Raw genomic sequence first — 22,784 nt, 5'->3', positions numbered from 1 at the left:
CAGCTCTGCTGTTGGCTTTGGTTTCCCCCAAACTGCAGGAAAAACCATTGATACAAGAGAGAGTCCTCTGTCCTCAGAACTGCAGCCGACCTTTCTCAGAGCTCAGACCAACCACCGCCTTTCCTCTTCCACCTCCTTCCACTTCAAACTCATAACCTTCAAACCTCCAGCCTGCTGCTAGCTGCTTCACCAAAGACACGGTTGACAATCGCTCTTCCTGTGCAGAAGGAGTGACCGACGTCCCCGGACTGGTGCTGCTTCCGCGGGGGAGGGAGGGGAAGGAAGGCGGCTGAATTTTGCGCCGCTTTCCCCGGAGATGAAGCTGCAGGCTGTCATGGAGAACCTGCACAGGCAGCAGAGGGCCAAGCTGCTGATGGAGCAGCAGCTACAGCAGCAAGTCGCTGCCCAACACACTCAGGTTCGCACAATTGTTGGAGGAGGGGACGAGCCGATGGGGAGCCCGGTCCCTGAGGCGGAGCAGGCCCAGATGGCAGCACTGGCAGCCATGCGTGCTGCGGCGGCCGGGCTGCAGAGGGTGTCGGACAGCCCCATGTCAGATCGCAGCAGCGGTGGCGAGGACGAAGGTGACGATGATGACAATGAAGACAGGGAGGAGCATTACAAGGACATGATGGGGTCAGATGAGGAGGAGCAAATGTGAGTACTGAATTTATTTGTCCAATTTGCCCTAGAAACATGTAACCTGTGCCAATGGTGCCCTTCCTTGATCTCTTTGAACAATATTATGTTTTCAATACACACAGAAAACAGAAATGGGACGAGGAAGACTTTGAAGGCGAAATGGAAGAAGATTTCGATGATGACCTGGTGGAGGAGAATCTGCCAACGGGCCATGGCGCGGTGGCTCCTGGGAAGGGCATCCTCCTCCTGCCCCACCGACAGCTCCACCCCCACTCCCAGCTACTGAAAGCCCGTCCAAGTGTGGACCAGGAGCCTCGCTTAGCCATCCTGCCTCCCCACGCGACTCACAGCCATCTCGGCGGGCAGGACCATGGAGACTGGACCTACGAAGAGCAGTTCAGACAAGTAGGATGTCTTTGTATTTCTTTATTTACTCCTACTCTTCCATCTGGTGTGTTCATCTTATTTTAATTGACATGAATGAACGTTGCTACTGGAGATTCAGTCGCTGAGGCTTTTAAGTTTTTCTTTGCCACCTGACATTCTGGCTCGGTAGTACATCTGTGAAAGGTTCTGGTCTAAAACAATTATTTTTTCTGGCGGAGCAGCTTAGTGTGTGGTCAGACTTAACGTTTACTAATCACTGTGGCCTGAGAGTGAAATGATTGCTAGCTGAGGCAGAGAAGTTGAGGGCAGCGAGAGGGGCGAGGGGAGGGGTGAGAGGGGAGGGGGAGGGTGCATTTTAACAGATTTACCATGCCGCCATTTACTGTAAACATGCTCGTGGGCTGGATATTATGACGGAGGTCCCGCTGGAATACGACGGGCTGTTTACATGAAGAGATTTAAGGCTGTCAACAAGTTCAGATGGAGTGCTGCTGCTGATTTAATGAAGACTGAGAGACAAGGGAACGGAGGAATAGAGTACAATCAAGTCACTGTTCACCACTGACGATAAATCAAAAACGTGTATGATATTTAATTTCTTTAATTTGCCATGTCATAGTTCATAGTCATCTTATTTCAACAACAAAAAATATTGCCACGCACCGTACAGTATGAAATTAGATGAAAATGCTATGTAAAGTGTTGGATATAGTAATAGTTAGTATCCGTTTTTTTATTTATTTATCAGTGAAACCCTATACATTTTCTCTGAAATCTTTTTTGTTTTCCCAAAAATTAGATGATATTTATTTAGGGAGTGCAGTTAGTGACAGTGTGGGCCCATCTCATAGCTTTGACAGCTTGACGTAGGAGCAGTGGCGGCCGGCACGTAGCGAAGGTTCAATTGTTAGAAGATTTCAGAAAGTTTCATTGATGCCTTCAGTATGTTGGAGGTAAACAACTGAACCCATAAGAACCTGGACCCATTTTTCCTTCAAGGAAAATTATGGGGGACATAAAACAGATTAAATAGACACATAGAACACATTTCTGACATTTTGGCATTCAAAATAGTGTCAAAGATTTTAAATGTTACATATATGTCACATTATTAATAATTTAATTAATGTAACATGATTTTTTTGTTTACACTTGTTTTAATATGCTTTGAATTGAACAGGGTAAAATATATTAGCTAGATATAATTGAATCGGCCAAATTAACTGAGCAAATCATAATTAGTTTTTTTGTGAAATTTTTAGGTTAAATTCCTTTTTAGCAGATTTGTTTTATATCAGTTTGTTCAATAAATGTGCTACCAGCAGGTTCAGTATATTAAAGGGCATGTTATGTAAGCATTATAATTCTTAAATGGGTGAATCTTACCTTGAGCAAACGAGAAACATGCTTTTTTGAATGAAGCTACTTCCTTCAGATCTGTCACAACCTGGAGCAGACATCTTGGAAATGTTGGTATTGGAACCAAGATGTTCAGTAGGTCTCCCTTAGAGACTTCATGAGTTAAAATCAAGGATAAAGCTGTATAAGGAATATTTCCAGAACATTTAAAGGACATGTGACACTGGACCGTGGGTCCTTATGGGTTAAACCCAACCATGTGCTTCATTTTTAAACCTAACCATTTATTCTATAATTTAAGACCAGTTTTTTTTTAATTACACAGTGTATGGAATATAACTCCTCTAAAACCTACACTCTGCTTCTCTAAATAGTCCACCCCTTCCCCCTGTAAAGCAATGTGGGAATAACTTGAATTGATACTCTCAACAGTTGGTGGTTTTCATACGTCAAGTAGGAACATTTTTATCATGACATGTCAGCCAGTCGCTAACGGTTATATAATCAAGTCAGCCAGAATATTGACTGTTAAGATAGTGTTACCCAATCCAAAGTTGATTAAAAGCGATGACACGCCCACACAATGTCAAACTCCTCCTACTAAAGTGGGACAGAGCGGAAGGGATGACATTTAATGTCATGTCATTTAAAACCTGTACTCTGACATATAGCAACAACGGTCAGGTCACATCTGTTGCTGCTTATAGTTTATGATGTGGTGAATACAGGATTTTAGTCATGCACGCTATTCACACAGGATTCATTTGTCCCTCGGATGATTACGGTGATTAGTAATAATTGCAGCTTTAGTGATTTATAATGCTCCTTGACTGTGATGGGAAAAGCACAAATGGTCGACCTGTTATGACAAAGACAGTCTGCCTGATCATTCAAACCCCATGCAAATCAATATCAGGGATTTCAGCTTTAATTTTATATTTACAGGGTGCTAATTTGCATCTGATTATTTATTTTTTATCTGAAACCGCCATTTGTGGTTTCTTCTCGTCATTTAAAAGAAGACTAAATCTACAGACCACAGTTTCTTAATGCATTTTCAGTGGAAACTTGATCATGAGGTTAAGAAACGTAAAATGTTGAAATTATATTGTAATAACTGTAATAGTGTTGAGTCATAAAAGCCGAAAGCAAAATGTCATAACTTACTTGACTGCACGCAAGCAGATGTGCAGCTGCCTTAAAAACATCCCCAAAAATGTTTATATGATGCTGCTATCAAAGCTAGGAAAACGTCACCCGAAATCACTCATCACTCGAACACACACAAACAATCATAATTGGAGCTGAAGTTACAGTATTTGCAATACCTGAGGAGCACTCAATGACCTGTGACTGTTGTTTAACATGTTGTGTTACCTACATTGCTCTTACACATTCATGTTTAGTATCCAGCAGCTGCATGTTGGGGCAGAGGTGCAATAGAGAGCCGAACTATGAACTCATACATGAGCCATTTTTATCAGAAAACTCTGTGAATACCGACTGATTTTAAATCAATTGGATAGGGCGTCAGTGTTTTGGGCGTGGACAATCTGGTTGCAGGTGGGCTTTCTATTTCAGTCATAGTTGTGTATCTCACTTTTTAAAAAAAATTATATTAAATAAATCTATTTTCTTTTTTTTGTTCTTAGTTCTTACGCATTTTAAAGAGCAGACAAGAATTGTAGTTGGTTATTCTTAAATGTAGCGTTCCATGCAGTTGCATATGAGCTGGCTCTTTTAAAATAAGTGTGCCCTTTAACCAGTACTGATCCTATTGTTTGCTCTTGTCTACATGACAAAAAGGCATAATTGCAATAAAGAATTTGTTTCACTTTGGAAGATTATATCTCCAAGAATAATGGGAGAAAGTCACCATCTCCAGCATTGTGAGCCTCCATAACTGACTCTTAGTCTCATATGTTCTGGGGCTAAACTGCGTTTTGGAAGGCACACTGGGTGGGGAGGAAGGGGTTAAGCCTGTACAGTTTATTTTGGGCAGGTGGGTGGAGGCTGCTGGAATGTGCCTGAGGGAGGGTGATAATGTGGCCACTGGGAACCCCAGATCCTCAGCAGAGACCCTGCGAGCCTCTATCAGTTGGCAGCAGTTGGAGCTCTTCCAAACGAAGAGCGGTCCTTTTCTCTGTTACATTTTAAGTCACTAACAGTTAGTTTAAATACAAAATACAGCAACTGAATTGTAATCTAAGGGGTAATTAACTATTTTAAATATAATGAGGTGAATCTAATTTAAGAAGATCAGTAAAAAATAGTTTCAATGTCCTTGAATATCCCTTTTGCACACCTATCTAGATCCAAGGTGCCGTGTGGGTGAGGAAGCATGCACCCTAACCCCACTTTTAGGTGAGGTTTGGCCTCAATCTGTGTGTGTGGCTAAAATATATCAGCCAAGGCCCGACTTGCATTCCTGGTGGATCAGCCAGCTACCTTCCTCTCTCCCCACTCTCAGCTGAAAGGTCAGACTAAATCAAGCCAGCAGTGTCATATCTGGCTGTGGCAGGGTGCAGAGGAATTAATCAAAGGACACGGATTAATGCAGATATCAGATTATGCCAGCATCGTTGGATTATTTTGTAATTGAAACTAATTCATGCTGCTGGTGAAATACCATTTCAACCTCAGCAGAGTTATTTCAGTGATGCCACTGCAACCCTTAAGCTCACCCTATATGAACCTGTTCTAACTCCCAACTTCAAATACCGACACTTGGCCAGTGGCCCTCTGCGTTTGATACCGAAGCACCCTTTCAACGTCTTTAGGAGACCTCCAATGTAAACCCAACCGCATCAAAGTTAAGACGGTCAGAGCAACCGAAGTAGTATAAAGGGGGTGAAAGTCCGCTTTGGGGGAGTGGAGGTTGACCGGGTCAAAGAAACATGGAACTTTCACCCAGAAACCCTCTGTTCGTGTCCCATGTGTAACCAAGCCAACAAACAGATTTGGGTTTTATCCTATCTCCTAAGCCTAACTAAGTAGTGTTACTTCAGTAAACCTAAAACAATGTAAACCTATGATTGAAGTTGATTTTGAAAAGAAAAAATGCATGCAACAAGTAGAAACTGATGTGCCTTCCCTGACTTGTCCAAAAAGCTAGAGCGGTACGTAGAGCGTCATAGTTTGAAGCTTCGGGCCACTGCCCATGCATTATCATTTTATGAGTTTGGAAGTGAGAATGTATTGACCATCATCTCTAACGTTATATACCCATATCAACGTCACTCTTTGCACTGCATTCTTAGTTTTCTGATATAGCGCTGATATAAGTGCTATATCAGTGCTGATATAAGTATAACATTTATATTTTTTAAACAATACTCTCCTGGTTTACAAGTCATATGTGGTATGACAGAGAGCCCTTTTTAGCTAAGTTGAAAAATAAACACTGACTGAAGGAAGGCTGGATACGATTGATTGCTCAAGAGTTTCCACAGTGTCTCTAGTGTCTCACAATATACACATCTAATATTTATGTTTAACAAATTATTTCAACCCACCGAGACACTCAGTGAAGGATCAGTTTACCCAAATTATAAAGAGAAATCCCATTGACGTCTATCGTATTGGAGCAGCAGAAAAAAAGACGGATAAAAATTCTGGCTTTAAATACACAATGTAACTGAGCACTATTAAGCAGCGTTATAATATGTATTATCTTCATCTTGATGAGAACTAAACATTTTACCTTAGCTATGTCAGTTACGTGAGATAGATTAGCCAGTGAGGCACAACTTGTCCTGCTAATTGTTAACTAATACATTTCTCCCAACAATATAAATGTGAAAGATAAAGGAATGAGGAAAGTCATGATACATTCTTTTAAATAAATGTTGTTTCTCTGTTCTTTGGCTCCTGAGCATCCCCACAAAATATTTGTGGATGTGCAATTGCAATCTGGTTTCATGAATGTAGTGAATATAGTGAATGCTATGATATACATTCATATAACTTCCCCACTCTCCTGCCCCCTTTTATAAACAATATCGTCCTCAGGCCAGAATTTGTCCAAAGGCCATGCAGAGCCTTTGAAGTCTCCTCTCTGTGTCTCTGTCTGCTTTAAACACCAGCAGCTGGGCAGATGGAGCCCAGATGGACAGTAAAGTAGGGATGTCTTTAAAAATTCATGGCACTCACCATGATCAGGCCGAATGGAGGGGAGTTGGCATTAAACATTAAATTGCTCACACACACACACACACACACACACACACACACACACACACACACACACACACACACACACACACACACACACACACACACACTTATTGGGAGTAGGGGGAAGGGGCTGTTAGTGACAACAGGAAGTGTAGCTTGAATGAGAGCCAATTGGGAGCGACACTTATTGGGATTGCCCGTCAGGTTTCTGCTGATACAGCTGTCTGATAAGTGCTCGTCAGGTTTATATTCCTCTGTAGTTTCGTCCAGGCCTTTTGATCTGCCTGAGGGTTGTATATAAAGGACGGACCATGTTGTTTTTGCATTTTATATGAAGTTGTGCATTTTCACAGCTGTAGATCGGTTTCAATGCAAGGCCGAACATAATCTGCTGAGAGCTGCTTTTGACTAGAATATGAATTTTCCTTATGTAAATTTGACAGTTTGTTGTCCTCCATCCTCAAACCAACTGTCCTTTTTGCTGTTAATTAATAACTAAAGTCAAACTCTGTTTAGGAATTGTAAGGCTAAGTCTTGGTAATTACAATTTTACACAACGTTTTTCTCCAAAGCATTAACATAATGTAATCCAGTAATTCAGACATAAAAACTATGTGTTTATCTGGAACCAGTTTTCTGAACTGGAGTCTCTAGGGGTTTAATTTATCAGCACAGGGAAGTTTTCATTTCATTAATTATGTTGGGCCTGGATACATCTATGTGTGCAGTGATCCTGTGTTTAACACAAAGACAACAAGGTTAATGCCCCCTGTTCATGTCATGAGAACAAAAGGCTCAAAACAAAGGTTGAAGCAGCATGAGAAGACTCGTGAAAGTCTTCCTGTTGAGTGGAGGAGGAACAGAACAGGAGGGGAAGGAGTGGGTGTGACTGAGGGAGCAGGAAAAAAAAGTCTCTGAACTGCTGCCAAGTCGAGTGTGTCGTACATGCTCGTTTTGACTGTGAAGCCCTGCAGAGCATTAGGATCGTGTCCATCGTGCAGCATGCAGCACATAGCTGATGTCAGAAACTGTACAGCCACGGGGATTGTGGAAATTGGCAAGCGCTCAGTACGGAGGAGAAGAGGGGGGTTGAAGCAAGAATGTAAACAAAGATTGCGTAAAGGCTGAGCCTAGCTCCTTGATGCTCGCCTTTTCTTTGGCTGTTGTGTTACGTTGTATAGATCTTATAATGTAGCACGCTTCTGGTTTATTCGTGTGGGTACTCCCTCAAGCTTCCGCCTTACTTCAATGTGTTCATATAAAATGGGGAAATTATTATTCTGAGAGACTCGCACAAATCCTCCATTGACTTTGCCACTGTTGTGTGTGTGTGAGAATGTTGTTGGTCTTTTTCTCCTTTTCTAAAGGAAATATGTGAGCTCTTTCTTTCCCACTTTTGTTCCTGCATAATTAACTCTGTACTGTAGCCTTGTATTTATGTATAACCTCAGAAAATAGATCTGCACTGAACACAATTCTTAAGTGACATCTTTTCATGCAGAAGGCATTCATTTGAACAAAAGCAGTGCATGTGGGCTGTTGCCTTTTTAGATACTTTTGAAAAGGTAGCGTGTGCTGAAAGCTTTCATTCCTGAAAGAATCAATTAAGAAATAGGTCAAACACACAGAAAGATACTTTGCTGCACGTTCTCAAGGTCTGTGCAATCAATAATGTTATGCAGAGCAGGGCACATTTTCTCACTTTTCTCTTTCTGCTTTAATCCATTATCACATCTAGCTGTCCTGTCTTGTCTGTATTTGATAATAGCTGATATTCTTTAGTTGTGTGGGCATGGCTCTGTTCACCCTACAGACACAAATAGTGATTCTTTACCTCTATTTCACACCAACATGAACTGATAGTAGACCTTTTCCACTGCGACATGTCATAGTGAGAAAGCCACAGGCGTAACTAATAACATTGAAAATGACTGTATACTATTTAGATGTAGAGCAGTTTCAGGGCCCTGTTATGTGCATGCTGACTCTTTGACAATACGTTAGCTAATTTGATCTTTTTAAAACAGTTCTCTTGGATATTTAAAGATAACACAAAGGGTTTGGACCATTTCTTAATGCTCCATGTCTTTAGTACTGTCTCTCTTGAACATGCACAATGACGCAGATGCATGCATTTGATATGACACGCAGTCCTGTTCCTGTTGATTGTTACAAGCTATGTCAGTGATTGACAGTTGGTGGCAAGAAATGTAGTCGTGCACCAACAAAGACAAAAGAAAAGATTGAGACAGCAGGGAAGCTAAAGGTTCAGGAGAAGTTCTATACCAGTGTATGTATATATGACAAGCCTGAGGTCAAACTGCAGCCCATCCATCTATTGATTTGGGCGGGCTTTGCCACGTGGCCACGTTATCTCAGTCTCTGGTGAGCCACGTGGGTATCTCTGGTGAGCCATAGATATCTGCCCTCCATGGGGCTGGGTGTGCCAGATATGTTTTTAAGGCCTCCGTCAACCATTAAACTCCTTGCCCTGCCCATCCATCCCTTTGATTGACAGTGCAAGCCCCCAACCACGTGTCTGCACAGCAAAGTGCTCCATACTGAGGAGTAGCAGTGTAGCACAATGCCCATTTTTTTTGCATTCCTTGGCCAGATTAATTATACCTTGCATGTCTTCATCCTGTTTGTATACAAGCACTCTGACCGACCTCCCTCTGAACCCTCAGCCATCTATGTCTCCATCTTTCTGCTTTCAGACACAAACGTTATCACTGCATCTGCTCTGGCGCTGAATAAATACCTTCAGCTTTCACGCTGAAGCACATTAGATTATAATCTTGGTCAGGATTTTCTGGTTTGGAGATGGGCATCTTATTTAAAGATATTTGTGAGGGACATAACATTGCACCAAGAGTACGCAACAGACGCTGAGTGTGGTATCAGTTATTTGCTTTCTTTCTTTCAACGCACTGATTTATAATCTTAAATTGCTGTTACACCCACTTCCCCTCATTCGGTCTGCTCAGCTTTGCCCTGCCCAGTTTGGGCATCCATCATCGCGATACTACTCATTAGCATTGCGGTTACAACAGATTGCTCACAGCTACATACATCAAACTCTCAAGAGCCCTGGGAAAGCTGGCTGCTATTTCTGATTCTTATCCAAATCTACAAGCCAAGGCAGCTGAGGGTAGCAGGCAGGAATGGAGTGCAGCATGTTGGCGTGGGATAGTGCTCGTTCTGGTTTCATGTCCTGTCATCGTCGACCAGTTTTCACCTTTTCTCATGTCAGCAGGTGATACTGTATATCCAATTATATCGGACAGAAGCCAATGCATACAAATTCTTTGGTAAAGCCCTGCAGAGGCCTCACTCACAACGTTTCACACCACAAAGAAACCACGTACTCAAAGATCATTGAATTTCTGGCACAGTATTTAATTTCCAGAAGTGTATTCTGGTATCAGAAAAGTTGTGGTGTCTGGAAATAAAAGGGAAGCGTACACATTAGTCATTTACAGCAAAATATGTTTTAAAATTTGATCTTCTCCATCCAACTAGAGTGGAAAACAAATGGGGAATCTTCATTCACAAACCAGGATAGAGTTAATCTTGCAGATCATGGACATATTGTATTTTGTTCCACAGTTGACACTTTATTTATTTTATTTATTCAGCAGTTATGCCTACATCATTCTCTCTGTCTTTCTCCCTCGCTTATCGCTTTCTTTCATGTTCAGGGGAAATGTGACTGTAGCAGATAAGGTGAAGTCACATCGTTGTTGTTTGTCTCAGCAGGCTGTTGGCTCCTCATCCTCAGTCGATAGTGTATTTTACGAGGTCATCTGGTCAATTAGGATTATGATGTGTTTGATCCTGCTTTGATCAATAAAACACCGTTGTTTGCCTCTGCAATCAGACCGCTCTATTGTTGCTGTTAATTGTGTGCATGTGGGGGGTGAGTTTATGTCAGTTTAGGGAGACGGTCATTGTAGTTTCTGCCACATTGCTGTCAGCTCGGTTGACTGACTGGATTAAGTTATTTTCTCATGAATAATTTGCTTACTGCCAAAAGAAGTGGTGCCTAATTTCCAATGTATTTGAACAGTTCAGCAGACATACATTTGGTACATGCAATGTTTTTTTTAACCTTTGTAAGGAAAATATTCACTTATTCTTTTTACACCGTTAGTTATTTTGTTGAAATATTTCGTGATGAAGTGTTTATTGTTTTTTCCAAGTGTCTTTGTATGTTTCAGTTTTGCAATTTTTCTGTGTTTCCTAGATTGGCTCTGGACAGCCTCTCGAAAAAGTGGTGTAAAATGTGTTGCTTTTGATCCTGTGTGTGTGTGCGTGTGCGTGTGTGTGTGTGTGTGTGTGTGTGTGCGCCTTGCTTGTCTGTCTTGTCGCTGCATGACATGTCCGTTGTCTTTGGGTATAGATCTCTTTCTTTCTGTATATTCTACGATAGATTTCTCCCTCTGACTGATGGCGTCTCAGTGCTAAATGTCCTTGCCAGAAAGAAGCCCTTTCTCTTTGATTATGATCCACGTAAACACACTATTTAATTCTGAGGTGTTTTTTGTGTTTTAAGCATTAACACTCATTATCTAGTGATGAGCAGTGATTGCCAACATGACTTCAAAAAGAAAAGGCACAGATAAAAAGTCAAACTCTTTCTACATGCGTCACAGCGCTCTGCTCACATTGTTTGATTAACTTTTGATCTCTGGAAAGTTTTGTGTAAACGGCAGCAAAACAGAATCCTGAGGAACAAAAGAGAAAGAAAAACACTGCCTTGTCACGTCAAGAATCAGATTTTTAGTTTTTGTTTAGCTGTCAAGCAGAATAGACAGATTTAAGAAATCAATCAATCAAAAAATATATATATTTGTTTTTCCAGCCAGTCTCAATCAAGTTAGAGGTGGCTCGGTCCTTCAGTATGACTGAAGGACATGCAGACCTGCTGTACAGCTTTTGATTTATTAAAAAAAAAAAAAAAAATCCTGTCTGCAAAAGTAGTCTATTTGTGATTTCAATTCTCCTGTGGCCAGGCGTATCATGCTCATCAAAACCTTTTAAATATGTTATATTCAATCAAATAAAATGCCAATATAAGGATTCAAAGGATTCAGCTCTCTGTTTCTTTGTGCCAAAAAATATAGTGGAGAGATTCATCAGAACCTGTCAGTGTTAACTCCCTGCTCTGTATTTGACCTTTTTGTGATACACATGAGTAACGCCTTCATTGTAGTACCATTTTAACTGTGGGCTGACCCCCCAGAATAAATATTTTTTTTCTGAAGCCAAACCTTGGTGAACCCAAAAGCTGATGAACTTCTTTCACAAACCAGAATTTTAGCTTTGACTTCATCAGGTATCCACCTACAATATCCACATCCGAGACATAAGATTTAGTTTTACAAAGGTGGAGGATTATACTGTGGGATTTAAGTATATGTTACGACTCTATTTTCTTTGTGGGAGTTTGAAGGCCATACCAATACTGGTGGTTGTGTTTGCTTTGATGCAATAATGACACTCATAAAAGGGCTTTGGCCTGGAACAATGCTGTGTTTGAATATGGCTGATCATGTGTTCATGAGCTGAATCAAGACTCCCCAAGCCCTCTCCCTGCTAGCCATACATTCCCTTCCCCCTCTCTTTATGATTACACATTGGCTCTGTGAGACTCCACCACTTATCATTTCATCATTGGCTCTTTTTAAGAGGTTACTTGTCTACATGTTTAACACAAAGGAACCTTGCATACATGAGACCATTGCTAACCATTAAAGGTAAGACGGCATGTAGAACATATATGTCCGTACTAATCTCTTTCATGGGAAGGAACAACTCAAGGTAATATGAAGTTGTGAAACTGGTCCTCCAGCTTTGGGTGAAAGGGGATTTAGTCTCAGTGTAAACCTGATTTCTTCTGCAAAATACAAAGACTTCCATTAAATAATACAAATAGTATACAAAGGATTAACCACACCTTATATCTCCGCACTCCTAAAAGGCGGTCTATGACGGTTTTATAATCCCATTCAAGGACTCAAGTTTTTGCTTGTTCTGTAGCTAATTTAAAAAAAAAAAAGCTGTTAAACAACTACAATTATTATAAAGAAGGAATCTTTATCTCTGACTTCCACACTGGCAACCACTGTATTAAATTGACTTAAAGGAATAAATGAAAATGCAGCTGAAGCTCTTTATCAAGCTGATATAGTATTGCAACTTGCATAATGTAATTAGTCAGTATAAACAGTGTAGTTTGCAGGTTGATGGTTTGCTCCTATTTGTATTCATTTGGGTGTCAGAATATTAGAAACGCCTCTTAACTATGACCTCAATGCTAAACATGTAAAAATGATCATTACCATTATAGACATCATGAAAATAAACGTTATGGTAGAAGAGTTGTATTGATTTGTATTACATTGTACAGGTATACTTAATAAAGTGGCCACTGGGTGTATTTGTCATATTATATATTTGCATCAGCGTGCTGTAGCTTCTTCAAGAGGCCAGTTCCACCTGAAGAATAACATTGAAGGCAACAGGATTTTGGTCAATCATTTAAAAGAATAAACTAATGTGAAGTCCTCCAATCCGAAAAGTGTGATTGTGACTGCACATAAAGTAAAAGTTTAAATCACCACGCTTACTTTTTAAACTTTGACCCTGTGTGTGTGTGTGTGTGTGTGTGTGTGTGTGTGTGTGTGTGTGTGTGTGTGTGTGTGTGTGTGTGTGTGTGTGTGTGTGTGTGTGTGTGTGTGTGTGTGTCAGCTTCACCTAAAGGTGATTGGCAGGTGTAAAGGAGCATGTAGACGATACCCCGGTCTCCTCTCAGTTTTGGTTTTCAGTTGCAAAGCCTCTATGTGCTATGTGACACTTGTGCCCCTGGCTCGCTAACTCCATTTGCATTAACGGTGAAGGGAGCCTCCCCTCCCCCTGTTGCTTGATGGCAACAGGCTGCTTTTTGATTACTGATTATTTGCAGTATAAAACCACTTTGTTTTCTGGCCTGTTTATAATTCCTCTCCAGACGAGCTGTCCCTGACCTTTATGCACATCCGGGCTGGGAAATTATCAAACAACAGTCCAACACTAGGTACATGTTCATGTGTGGCTGTGAAGTCGGACGTCTCGTTACTTTGGCAGCCAACCAGACAGCATTTACTTCACTTTCCTCTGTCACCATTTGTCACCAGAACAAATTCTGTCTTTGATGCCAATTCTAAATTTGCGACGACAAAATATCTCTCATCTGTAATTGTGGCTCCGTTATTGGTTTCAAAGAGCTTTAAATAGTAAAGTCCTAATAAACCCTGTAGCTTATTAAACAATCAGGAAATTTGAAGTCTTCTAGTCAGCGCTGTAGTTTTAATGAGCTTTTTCTGTTGCAAGGAATTCGGTAAAGGGGCGTCCCAGCTTTACCAGTTAACCCAGTTTCTAGTCGTTTATCTAGCTTCTTGTTTATTTTAATAGCATAGCTTTAATCCTGGAGGGGGCCCCTGCCCCGTGCACATACTATAAGTACACAACACCCACCTCATCGTGTGTGTGTGTGTGTGTGTGTGTGTGTGGGGCAGCAGGGTATGTATAATATACATGGAGCTGAATCAGAATGAGAGGGAAGCTGCGAGAAGAGTGACATATATAATGAGGGGTGGCAGTGGTGGTGCTGGTTGGACAGGATCCTGATTGGCTGCTTTCAGTCAACCAGGTGTCTCACTGTGATGATGTCATCTTTGCAGTCTCCAATCCCCAGACCCATAACAGCTATAGCTCTCCATAATGTATCTGGTCCATTACCATCTGTCCGAGACATAGGTTGACATGTTTTAAACTGAATCTAGTATATGAAGAGTGATGTGTACATTAGCAGCCACTGGACAAACCCTGTTTAGAGTTTTCTCTGGGTTTTCTTCTTTGTTTGTGTAAAAATTGTAAAACAGTCACGATTAGATAAAGATGTAAACTTAAAGAAGGTAAGGTCATTAGAAAATTGCATTTAAAAGGAAATTTTCTTTTTTAATTACTAATTTGATGAAGGAGTATTTGCAGTTCATGTTTAAACATGTAGATCATTCTAGTACTATCCCAGTTATTTGAGTACTGTATATGAGGCTGTATCAGCTAAAATCACATTGCAGACAGAAACCTGGATAAAAATAATCTCCCACATGCTGATGTGAGATTTATCAAGAAGGAAAGTATTCCCAATACTGCCATTTATCCCAGTTTTTGCAGGGCAACCTGCCAAAGTAAAATGTTATAAACACAGCAGAAGACAGAAGACAGAAACAGAAGGTAATGACTGCAAGATTTTAGATTCTAGTCACATGTTCATCGATACAAAGCAGGATACCGTGTCTATGTCCATGTGAACAGCAAATACTGAATGAGACTTGAAACTGGATATGCATTAGTAACAGGGATCCTGTGAGCGCGTTAACACAGTTCACACTTCACTGTAGACTCTGAAGTGTGACAGCCCCTTCAGTTGGTAGGGAAACAGTGGAGCTAATCAACACACTGCCATGTCAACACTGCTACGCTGCTGCTACACACCCTTAAATTGCTGCGGAGGACGATGACAATCTCCAGCTCCGATAGTCAATATAGTGTAGTGTTGCTCACACTGATTGCTGGTGTCCTTGGAGAAAGAAATGGTTGAACTGCGTCTTGTTCGTTCAGAAACCTTTTTCATGCCATTTTACCACATCTGGAGCGACAGGCATCTGAACATTATTCCCCTTGTTTTTTATGTGACAGTGCTCCCACCACGCCACTAGGGAAATATTTGTTTGTGTGATCAGGACAGAGAGAGGAGGGGGGTGGAGAGCAAATAAAGCAACATGGGGGGATGGGAGTTTAGGGAGTAATTTCCAAGATTTATGGTGCGGCACTTCACAAAATGCATGCATCCTGTAATTACAGCCCCCCCTTTGCAAGCAGGCCTGTGCATTAGGCGGCATCCCCCACCTCAACCCTCCCCATTCCCCACTCCTCTGTTCCCCCCACCCACAAGACTATAAGATCTCATGGCAACTTGGTGTCACTAATGAGGGCTGAATGCCACAATGAGGGGCAGTCTGTTAGCGGTAAGAGGCCACTACTGTCACTAATCATCCCAGACTTCAGCTTGACGAGCCTTTCCTTCTCATTTCCTCTGGCTGGGTGATTTAAAGCTAATGCAGAAATATTTTAGTAACTGACTGCAGGTTGTTGTTTTACTCACCCTCACTTATCGATGTGGTGGCAGAGTAGATTTAGCAAGTAAATCTGAATAACATTTAAATGAGCATGTATTTTCTTCTATCGGACTCCTTGTTTGTGTTTTAGCGCACACAGACTTGTTCGATGGGGATTTTTATCAGTGATTCAGCCAAGGCATGTGACAGGAAATTCCTAAAATTTGAATAGAACTGCAACAATAAGACGATCAATCAATTCGCTGATTTTTTTTAAGCAGACATGTCAAATGTTTTCTGTTTCCAGAGTCTCCAGCGTGAAGCTTTCCTTCTTTGTTCCTGTTCTGTCGGTTTTGGGACAAAACAAGCTTTTTGAAGACGTCACCTTTGTCTCTGAGAAACTACTCTGCATTTTTTCACAGACATTAATCGATTAATCAAGGAAATAATTAGCAGGCTTGCTGTTTCGAGTCTAATACAAAATGTATTGTCAAATTGCCTTTTTTTGTTTGCTGAGCTGCAAATTTAATTAGTTTTTCAGTTTTGCTTAATTACACCGGACTTTTGTTTGGTCTATAAAGCTTCAGACACGGAAAGACTGTCCATCTCGTCCTCTCTCCTAAAGCTTTAGTGGATATTTTTTAAACGTTTGTTCACAGTCCAAAAAAAACAAAGGCAACATTTTTGTATCAAATCTTCACACCGTTGAGAAGCTGGGACCAGAAATTATTTGGCCTTCATCAATTATGGAAACCGTTGCTGATTAGTTTCTGTTGCTTCAGCTTCAGTATGTGATGGTTATTGGTGTAAGTTTCGTGCTGTGAGGTTAATGATTTCCTGTGACATGTAATGTTCTGCGCTGGAATATACAACAGGAGGGTTAGTTGTGACTTTGCATGCTTGCTGTTGTGTCTGTGTAGTAACAATGTGCTGCCTGTGTTTCACAACTTAACATTGTCAATAACAGATTGTGCAAATCAATGATCAAACATAGATACTGTGTGATATGTAGATATAACTGTGAATGCCTCGAGTACAATACTAAAGCTTCTCCTCTTCTTACCCACCTAAAATAGAGCCACTGTTAGCATTAAGTGTGTGACACATAAATAGAAAGACATGCCACAAGATTTTTCACTATCACACTGGCAAACTGGGACGGGGAAAACAACCACAGGCTTCAATGGCCTCACTGTACTCCCCCGAGCTGGCGCCCCACTTTAACTGCTAACTTTCACCGAACGCTTCCAGAGCCTGGGGCCCCGCTAGCAGCTGGACTCACATCAGGTTCTCATCAAGCCAGACTGGACCACAACATTTCTTTAAGTTTCTCTCTCTGTCATCTCTTTTTATGATCGGGGGGAAACTGATTGGTTTCTCATGACAGCTCTTGAAGGATGAATGTCCTTCAAAAGTGACGAGATTGTGAGCTATTCAATGCACCATGACTTATTCGTATTGACTATGCGACACCCCGGTGTTCCTCTGCTGTAATATTCTAATGTCAGATCTTGTTGCATTTTATCAAAAAACATACTTTTTGGCTTCATCTGTCTCCCTCCTCTTCCTCTCCACAGTTGTATGAACTGGATAGGGACCCAAAGAGAAAGGAGTTTCTGGATGACCTCTTCAGCTTCATGCAAAAAAGAGGTATGTAACTGTGTCTGTGTGTTTGCATGTTAAATACACATTGCATCAGTAGACCATATGTGCTCTTAACTCATTAGAGCACACCTGCATCCATTCAGTGTATTATCTTGCCGTGTTATATCTCCCTGCGTTGTCTACAGTCATACATAGACTCTTAATAGTTGGAGAGATGACTCCTCCCTGTCCCCTTCTGACATATGACACAGCACCCTCTGCTCATCTTTCACTCACATGGGTGGGGTCTTTATTCCTCTTCGGAGACGATTGCTTTATGGTTGCGCAGCCACTCGTCGTTCCCAGGCTATAACTAGAAGGGACACAGCGTATCAATGCCTAGGAATAGATTGATTTACCTTTCCATCCGTCCACACACACACACACACACACACACACACACACACACACACACACACACACACACACACACACACACTGACAACCACCATGTAGGATCTGCACACTGGTGACACACACAACATCAGAACTGCAAACTGAGCCACAAAAATAAACAATCTCAGTCTTCTTCATGCGAACAACTCATTGTCATATTTCGGAAACGGATTGTGTAATTTTGTATTTGTATGTACGGGAGGCAAAATGCCTAACGGCTTATTTCAGACCTTCCTTCCCTCATAAATACCAAGCAGCCTTGTTAATTTGACAAGTTGAATTTATGGATAAAATAATCAGAACAGCTGGCAACGGTTGCCATGAGACATCAGATGTGCTCAAAACTGAAAAAAAAAAAAAAATGTTTACAGCGTCAGAGCCACCAGCAATGGGCGGATCAGTCAAGAATCTGAGAGCGCCATCTGGAGGTTGTACCGATAACTGAGGCGTCGCTCCTTAGTATGCAAATCTAGGATTGAACATATTTCATGTCAAACATGCACCTGAAGATTGTGTTTAGCTTCAATCTGTGTTTTAAATGAATGTGTCTTAATAAAATGAATAACGAGTCCTTTAATTTTTCTTGCTGGGAAAGGGTCAAGGGTCAATGTCAAAGATTAATAGTATTGGAAATATTGATTAGGTATTTTCCCAAGGCATTTTTCTCTCATACTTGGTTTGTCATTTCTAGTCTGAAGACAATAAAACAGCGTTGTCAGGTTGAGTAACGTCTTTTAAATGTTTTTCTCTACGGAAAATCAAATGATCAAAATCTAAAGATCCATCAAAATAAATTAAAACACTCATCTCCAGTACACCATGCTTCATTCTGCAGACATTTTCAGTTTTTTTTTAATGTTAAAGCTCTTTTCAAACGCGTCAAACTCCAAAGGATACCCAGCAAGAATTATGTCGACATGAAAAGAAGTTTCCTTCTATGCAGTGTTTTTTTAATATTTCTTTTGTACTGACTTTTCCCCTGTATGCGTTTGTGTGTGCGTGATATTACAGGAACCCCAGTGAATCGTATTCCCATCATGGCCAAGCAAGTCCTGGATCTGTACATGCTCTACAGGCTGGTGACAGAGAAGGGCGGCCTGGTGGAGGTCATCAACAAGAAACTGTGGCGGGAAATCACCAAGGGACTCAGCCTGCCTACCTCAATCACCAGTGCAGCCTTCACCCTCCGTACACAGTCAGTACACGCACGCACGCGCACACACACACACACACACACACACACACACACACACACACACACACACACACACACACACACACACACACACGGTGGGAACACATCTCCAGTTATAGCTGCAATGTTACTCGGTTACATTTGTGTGTGTGTGGCTTGTTTGGATTCACACTGTTAGACGAGCCACACAGGACTGTAAACAAAACTCACAAGCAGCCATTTTATTGGGTCGTTTTGTTTACTGTGATCTTGCTCAAAATAGAGATTATTAACAAAACTAATTTGAGTTTCTATAGCTTAATTGAGCCATAACTCTCATACCCATAATCCTATTGTTTTGCTCAGCGATTTCAAGCATGTGGAGCTGCTGGCGATCAGATGTCAACAACCATTTTGTTCGACCAATTAGCTCCTGTGTTTGAACTCATTTCCTGTAGTCGGCTCAAATTGCGGTACTTTCTCACTACTAATTAGCTGCACCGCAGAGCCCTTCATGAGAATGAGACCTGTACTTTTAAGATTCTTGTGCCATTATTTAGTTGATTCTTCTATCTCCTCAAGTTATTGTCCATCCCTCAAAATCGTCTTCAAGCCCAATCTGAGACGATTATAATGACATCACTATGACATTACATTTATTTAGTTTATTAGAATGCAATAAGTGCATTCAGCCATGTCGGTACAACAACAAAAATCATGCAAGTACATCAACTTTTTTACATCAAAAGTGCTACATTTAGAGACAACAAGTGAACATGAGTGTTTTTGTTTGTTTCTAACAGATCTAAACCGATAAGTTTTTAGTCTGCAATGTGAGATGTGCAGAGTTTCTGCTGTCCCGATGTCAATGGGGCGCTTGTTCCACCATTGTTCATCTGGGACAGCAAACAGTCGACCTTCTTCGTAATGAGGGAAGTTACAAGTCGATTGGAACCGTGCTATGGATGAAAGAAAACTCATTTGGATGTGTAAACTCTGCTGTATAGGCCTTAAATTGACTAATGGTTCAGCCCAACCAAAAGAGTTTTAATGCTTTGCATCTATTTAAGTTTCAGGAAGTAGTTGACATTTTCTGCAGCAGATTACATTTCAGGACATCCCTGTGCTACCAGGCTTTCAGTGAAACATACATTCAATGTAATCCTTTCAGATACATGAAGTACCTGTACCCATATGAATGTGATAAGAGGAGTCTGAGCAACCCCAACGAGCTCCAGGCGGCCATTGACAGTAATCGGCGGGAGGGCCGGCGACAGAGCTTTGGCAGCTCCCTCTTCACCTACTCTCCCAACGGGACGCCCACCATGCTCTCCTCGCCTAAGCTCCCCTCGTCCAGTGTGGGCCTGATGATGGGCACCAACGGGGCCTCGCTGACCCCCATCCATAGGATCAAGAAAGGTGAGGTTTACATATTATGCTGTATTCACTTTCCATGAAATTCATTTTTGGAGTCAATCTTTGAACACTTGGATGGAGAATCTGAATATTTAATACTGTAGTTTTTGGATTTGTCCTCATTTTTGGTTTTGAATTATTGCAACTTGTCTGTACCATTTTCAAATTAATATAGAAATCCTGTATATGACTGGAGATAGTTCATCTGTTAAGGTGTTACCAAATAGTATATTTACTACTTGAAAAGCAGATGTAGTGAACAGTAATTTTTAGGGAGGAAACTCAAATCTTCCTCTAGAAGGAATTGATTGTCTGTCCTCTCTGCTGGAAGGGATCTTAGCAAGCAGTTACAAAGTATCTCAGACCAGCTGTTTTTCTATCCGTGTGGTTACAGAGGCACAGAATTTATATATTGCCTGTATAACACAGTTGTATTTTAATTAAATTCACTCTCTGTGATGTCCGGCCAAAAGAGGATGGAGGCCAGTCGCTGCCGGGGGTCAGTGTGGCTCGTCTGTCAGCGGGGGCCCTGGCGGGTCACTCGATGGCTTCTGTCCAGGCAGCAGCAGCACAGGCAGCGATGACGGCTCAGATGGCCGCTCTGGAGCAGCTGAGGGACAAACTAGAGGCCGGCGAGCCACCAGAGAAGAAGATGGCGCTGCCGGCCGAGGAACACCACCGACTGCTGCAGAGAGCGCTGCAACACAACCTGCTGGCTATGACCGCTCAGATACCCATGAATATCCGCATCAATAACCAAGGTACTGAACGCACAGTGGAGTTCCTGATTTATTCAGCTAAAACAAAAAAAAGTTAGACAGTGATACAGGGTTTTTCACATCAGATGAAGAAGTCTGTGTCTTGTATTTCAATCAGAGCGACAGTTCGTAGCAGATAGAAACTCGGTTATTTGGTTCAACAAACATCCATATGCAAATCATTCACAAAATAATACTATTTTAAACCCTTGTGATTAATGACATGGCCTAAAGGCAACATGTGCGTGGATAATAGAAGAGCCTTCAGGGTGCTGCTTTGAGGATTTTTTTAATCCATACTCATATATTCAGAATTACAATAATCAATTCGTACAAATTATGATCTACTTCCGAAGAAAGAATTATAAGAATATGCAATAATTGAACCAAATGCATATCAATATTACCACGTAACATCTGCTGTGGGCCTCACTGAGAATATTACATTTCATTGTTTACCCCAGAATTTGCACAAGCTGGATTTCACAGACACTCCTTCTTGCTGGCAGTTAGTATCTCAACACATTCTTGTCTTCTTACCGCAAACCACAGCTCCCAACAGTGAGGAAGCAACCCGCATCAGGTCTATAGGTTGACCTGTTTAACTTATAGAAACAGCATGTGTACATATACACAGTGCATGTGTGTGTGTGTGTGTGTCTGAGTGGAGATTCCCTTCTGCCACCAGACACTTTGATCTTATAGAAGAGTCTGTCTTGGTTGCTGTCTATCTGATTCAACTGTTTCTCAGTACTGATAATACAGGTGACTTTGGAGAAATGCTGAACGTTTTGCAAATTTACACCCAACATTGTTTGTGCTGTGAGAGAGAATCGTGTGTTCTTAAATTGCTCCTTTATTTCATAGAAATATCAGACAGTAAACCAAGTAAACTCTGGACTGATGATACAAAGACATCTTGTAGTTTTTTTACTTAACAGAAAACTACAGTTTTGTTAACACAGCTCTACTTCGGGGTTTGTCTTCCTTATAGACAACCGGCAGGACTCAGCCCTGAACCTCACCACCAACGGCTCAAGCAGCATCAGCATGTCAGTGGAGCTCAACGGAGTGGTGTACACTGGTGAGTATCGCTGACTTGTAACACAAGAAGTCCATCTGATCACTTCCGTTCTTCCCAGGAATTATCTACTTTAATGTAATATATAAACAGGAACTCATTGAGTTTTTCAGCATTATCTTTTAGCATTATTTCACATTTTCCTAGAGTAAGATAAGAAGACACTTCCATGTCTGTGTGTTAAGCACGGAGCTACAGTAGAGCAAGGAAATGATTCACTTAGCGAAACAGACTGGAAACGGGGAAACATCTAACCTTGTTTCATTTTCGCCTTGTAAAAAGAACAGTTTGTGGTTTTAGGGGGAGTGACACGATGTAAGCAATTAGTGCTAGCTCTCTATCTGTACTTTTCCTTTAAGCTTTATTTTAAAATGGAAATGAAGCATGTATACTTTGTATTCTAACCTTCATTTGTGTGTATCTTGTTTCTTTCCTTTCCAGGCGTTCTTTTTGCTCAGGCATCAGCAGGGTCGGCTTTGTCCGGTGCGGTCGGATCGTCCGTCTCCAACAAGACGGTCAGCAGTCGTGTGGCTCCACATCAGCAGCAGCACACACCTACCTCAACCTCCAGCAACCAGTTGTCTTAA

General features: G+C 41.3%; 1 protein-coding gene across 1 annotated transcript; it reads left to right on the top strand.

Annotated features, from left to right (window-relative positions):
• Positions 1-316: 316 nt before the first annotated feature.
• On the top strand, positions 317-22,784 carry arid3a (AT-rich interactive domain 3A; the record flags this gene model as incomplete). Its single annotated transcript, XM_079220889.1, has 8 exons — positions 317-657; positions 765-1,047; positions 17,306-17,378; positions 18,780-18,963; positions 20,114-20,361; positions 20,832-21,119; positions 22,111-22,200; positions 22,639-22,784. 8 exons carry the CDS (start codon positions 317-319, stop codon positions 22,782-22,784), a joined length of 1,653 nt encoding a protein of 550 aa, XP_079077015.1.

This window comes from Taurulus bubalis (genome assembly GCF_910589615.1).
Source record: "Taurulus bubalis genome assembly, chromosome: 7".
Classification (NCBI taxonomy): Eukaryota; Metazoa; Chordata; class Actinopteri; order Perciformes; family Cottidae; genus Taurulus; species Taurulus bubalis.
The sequence above is the reverse complement of the archived record's forward strand: the minus strand, read 5'-3'. Positions and strand labels throughout refer to the sequence as shown.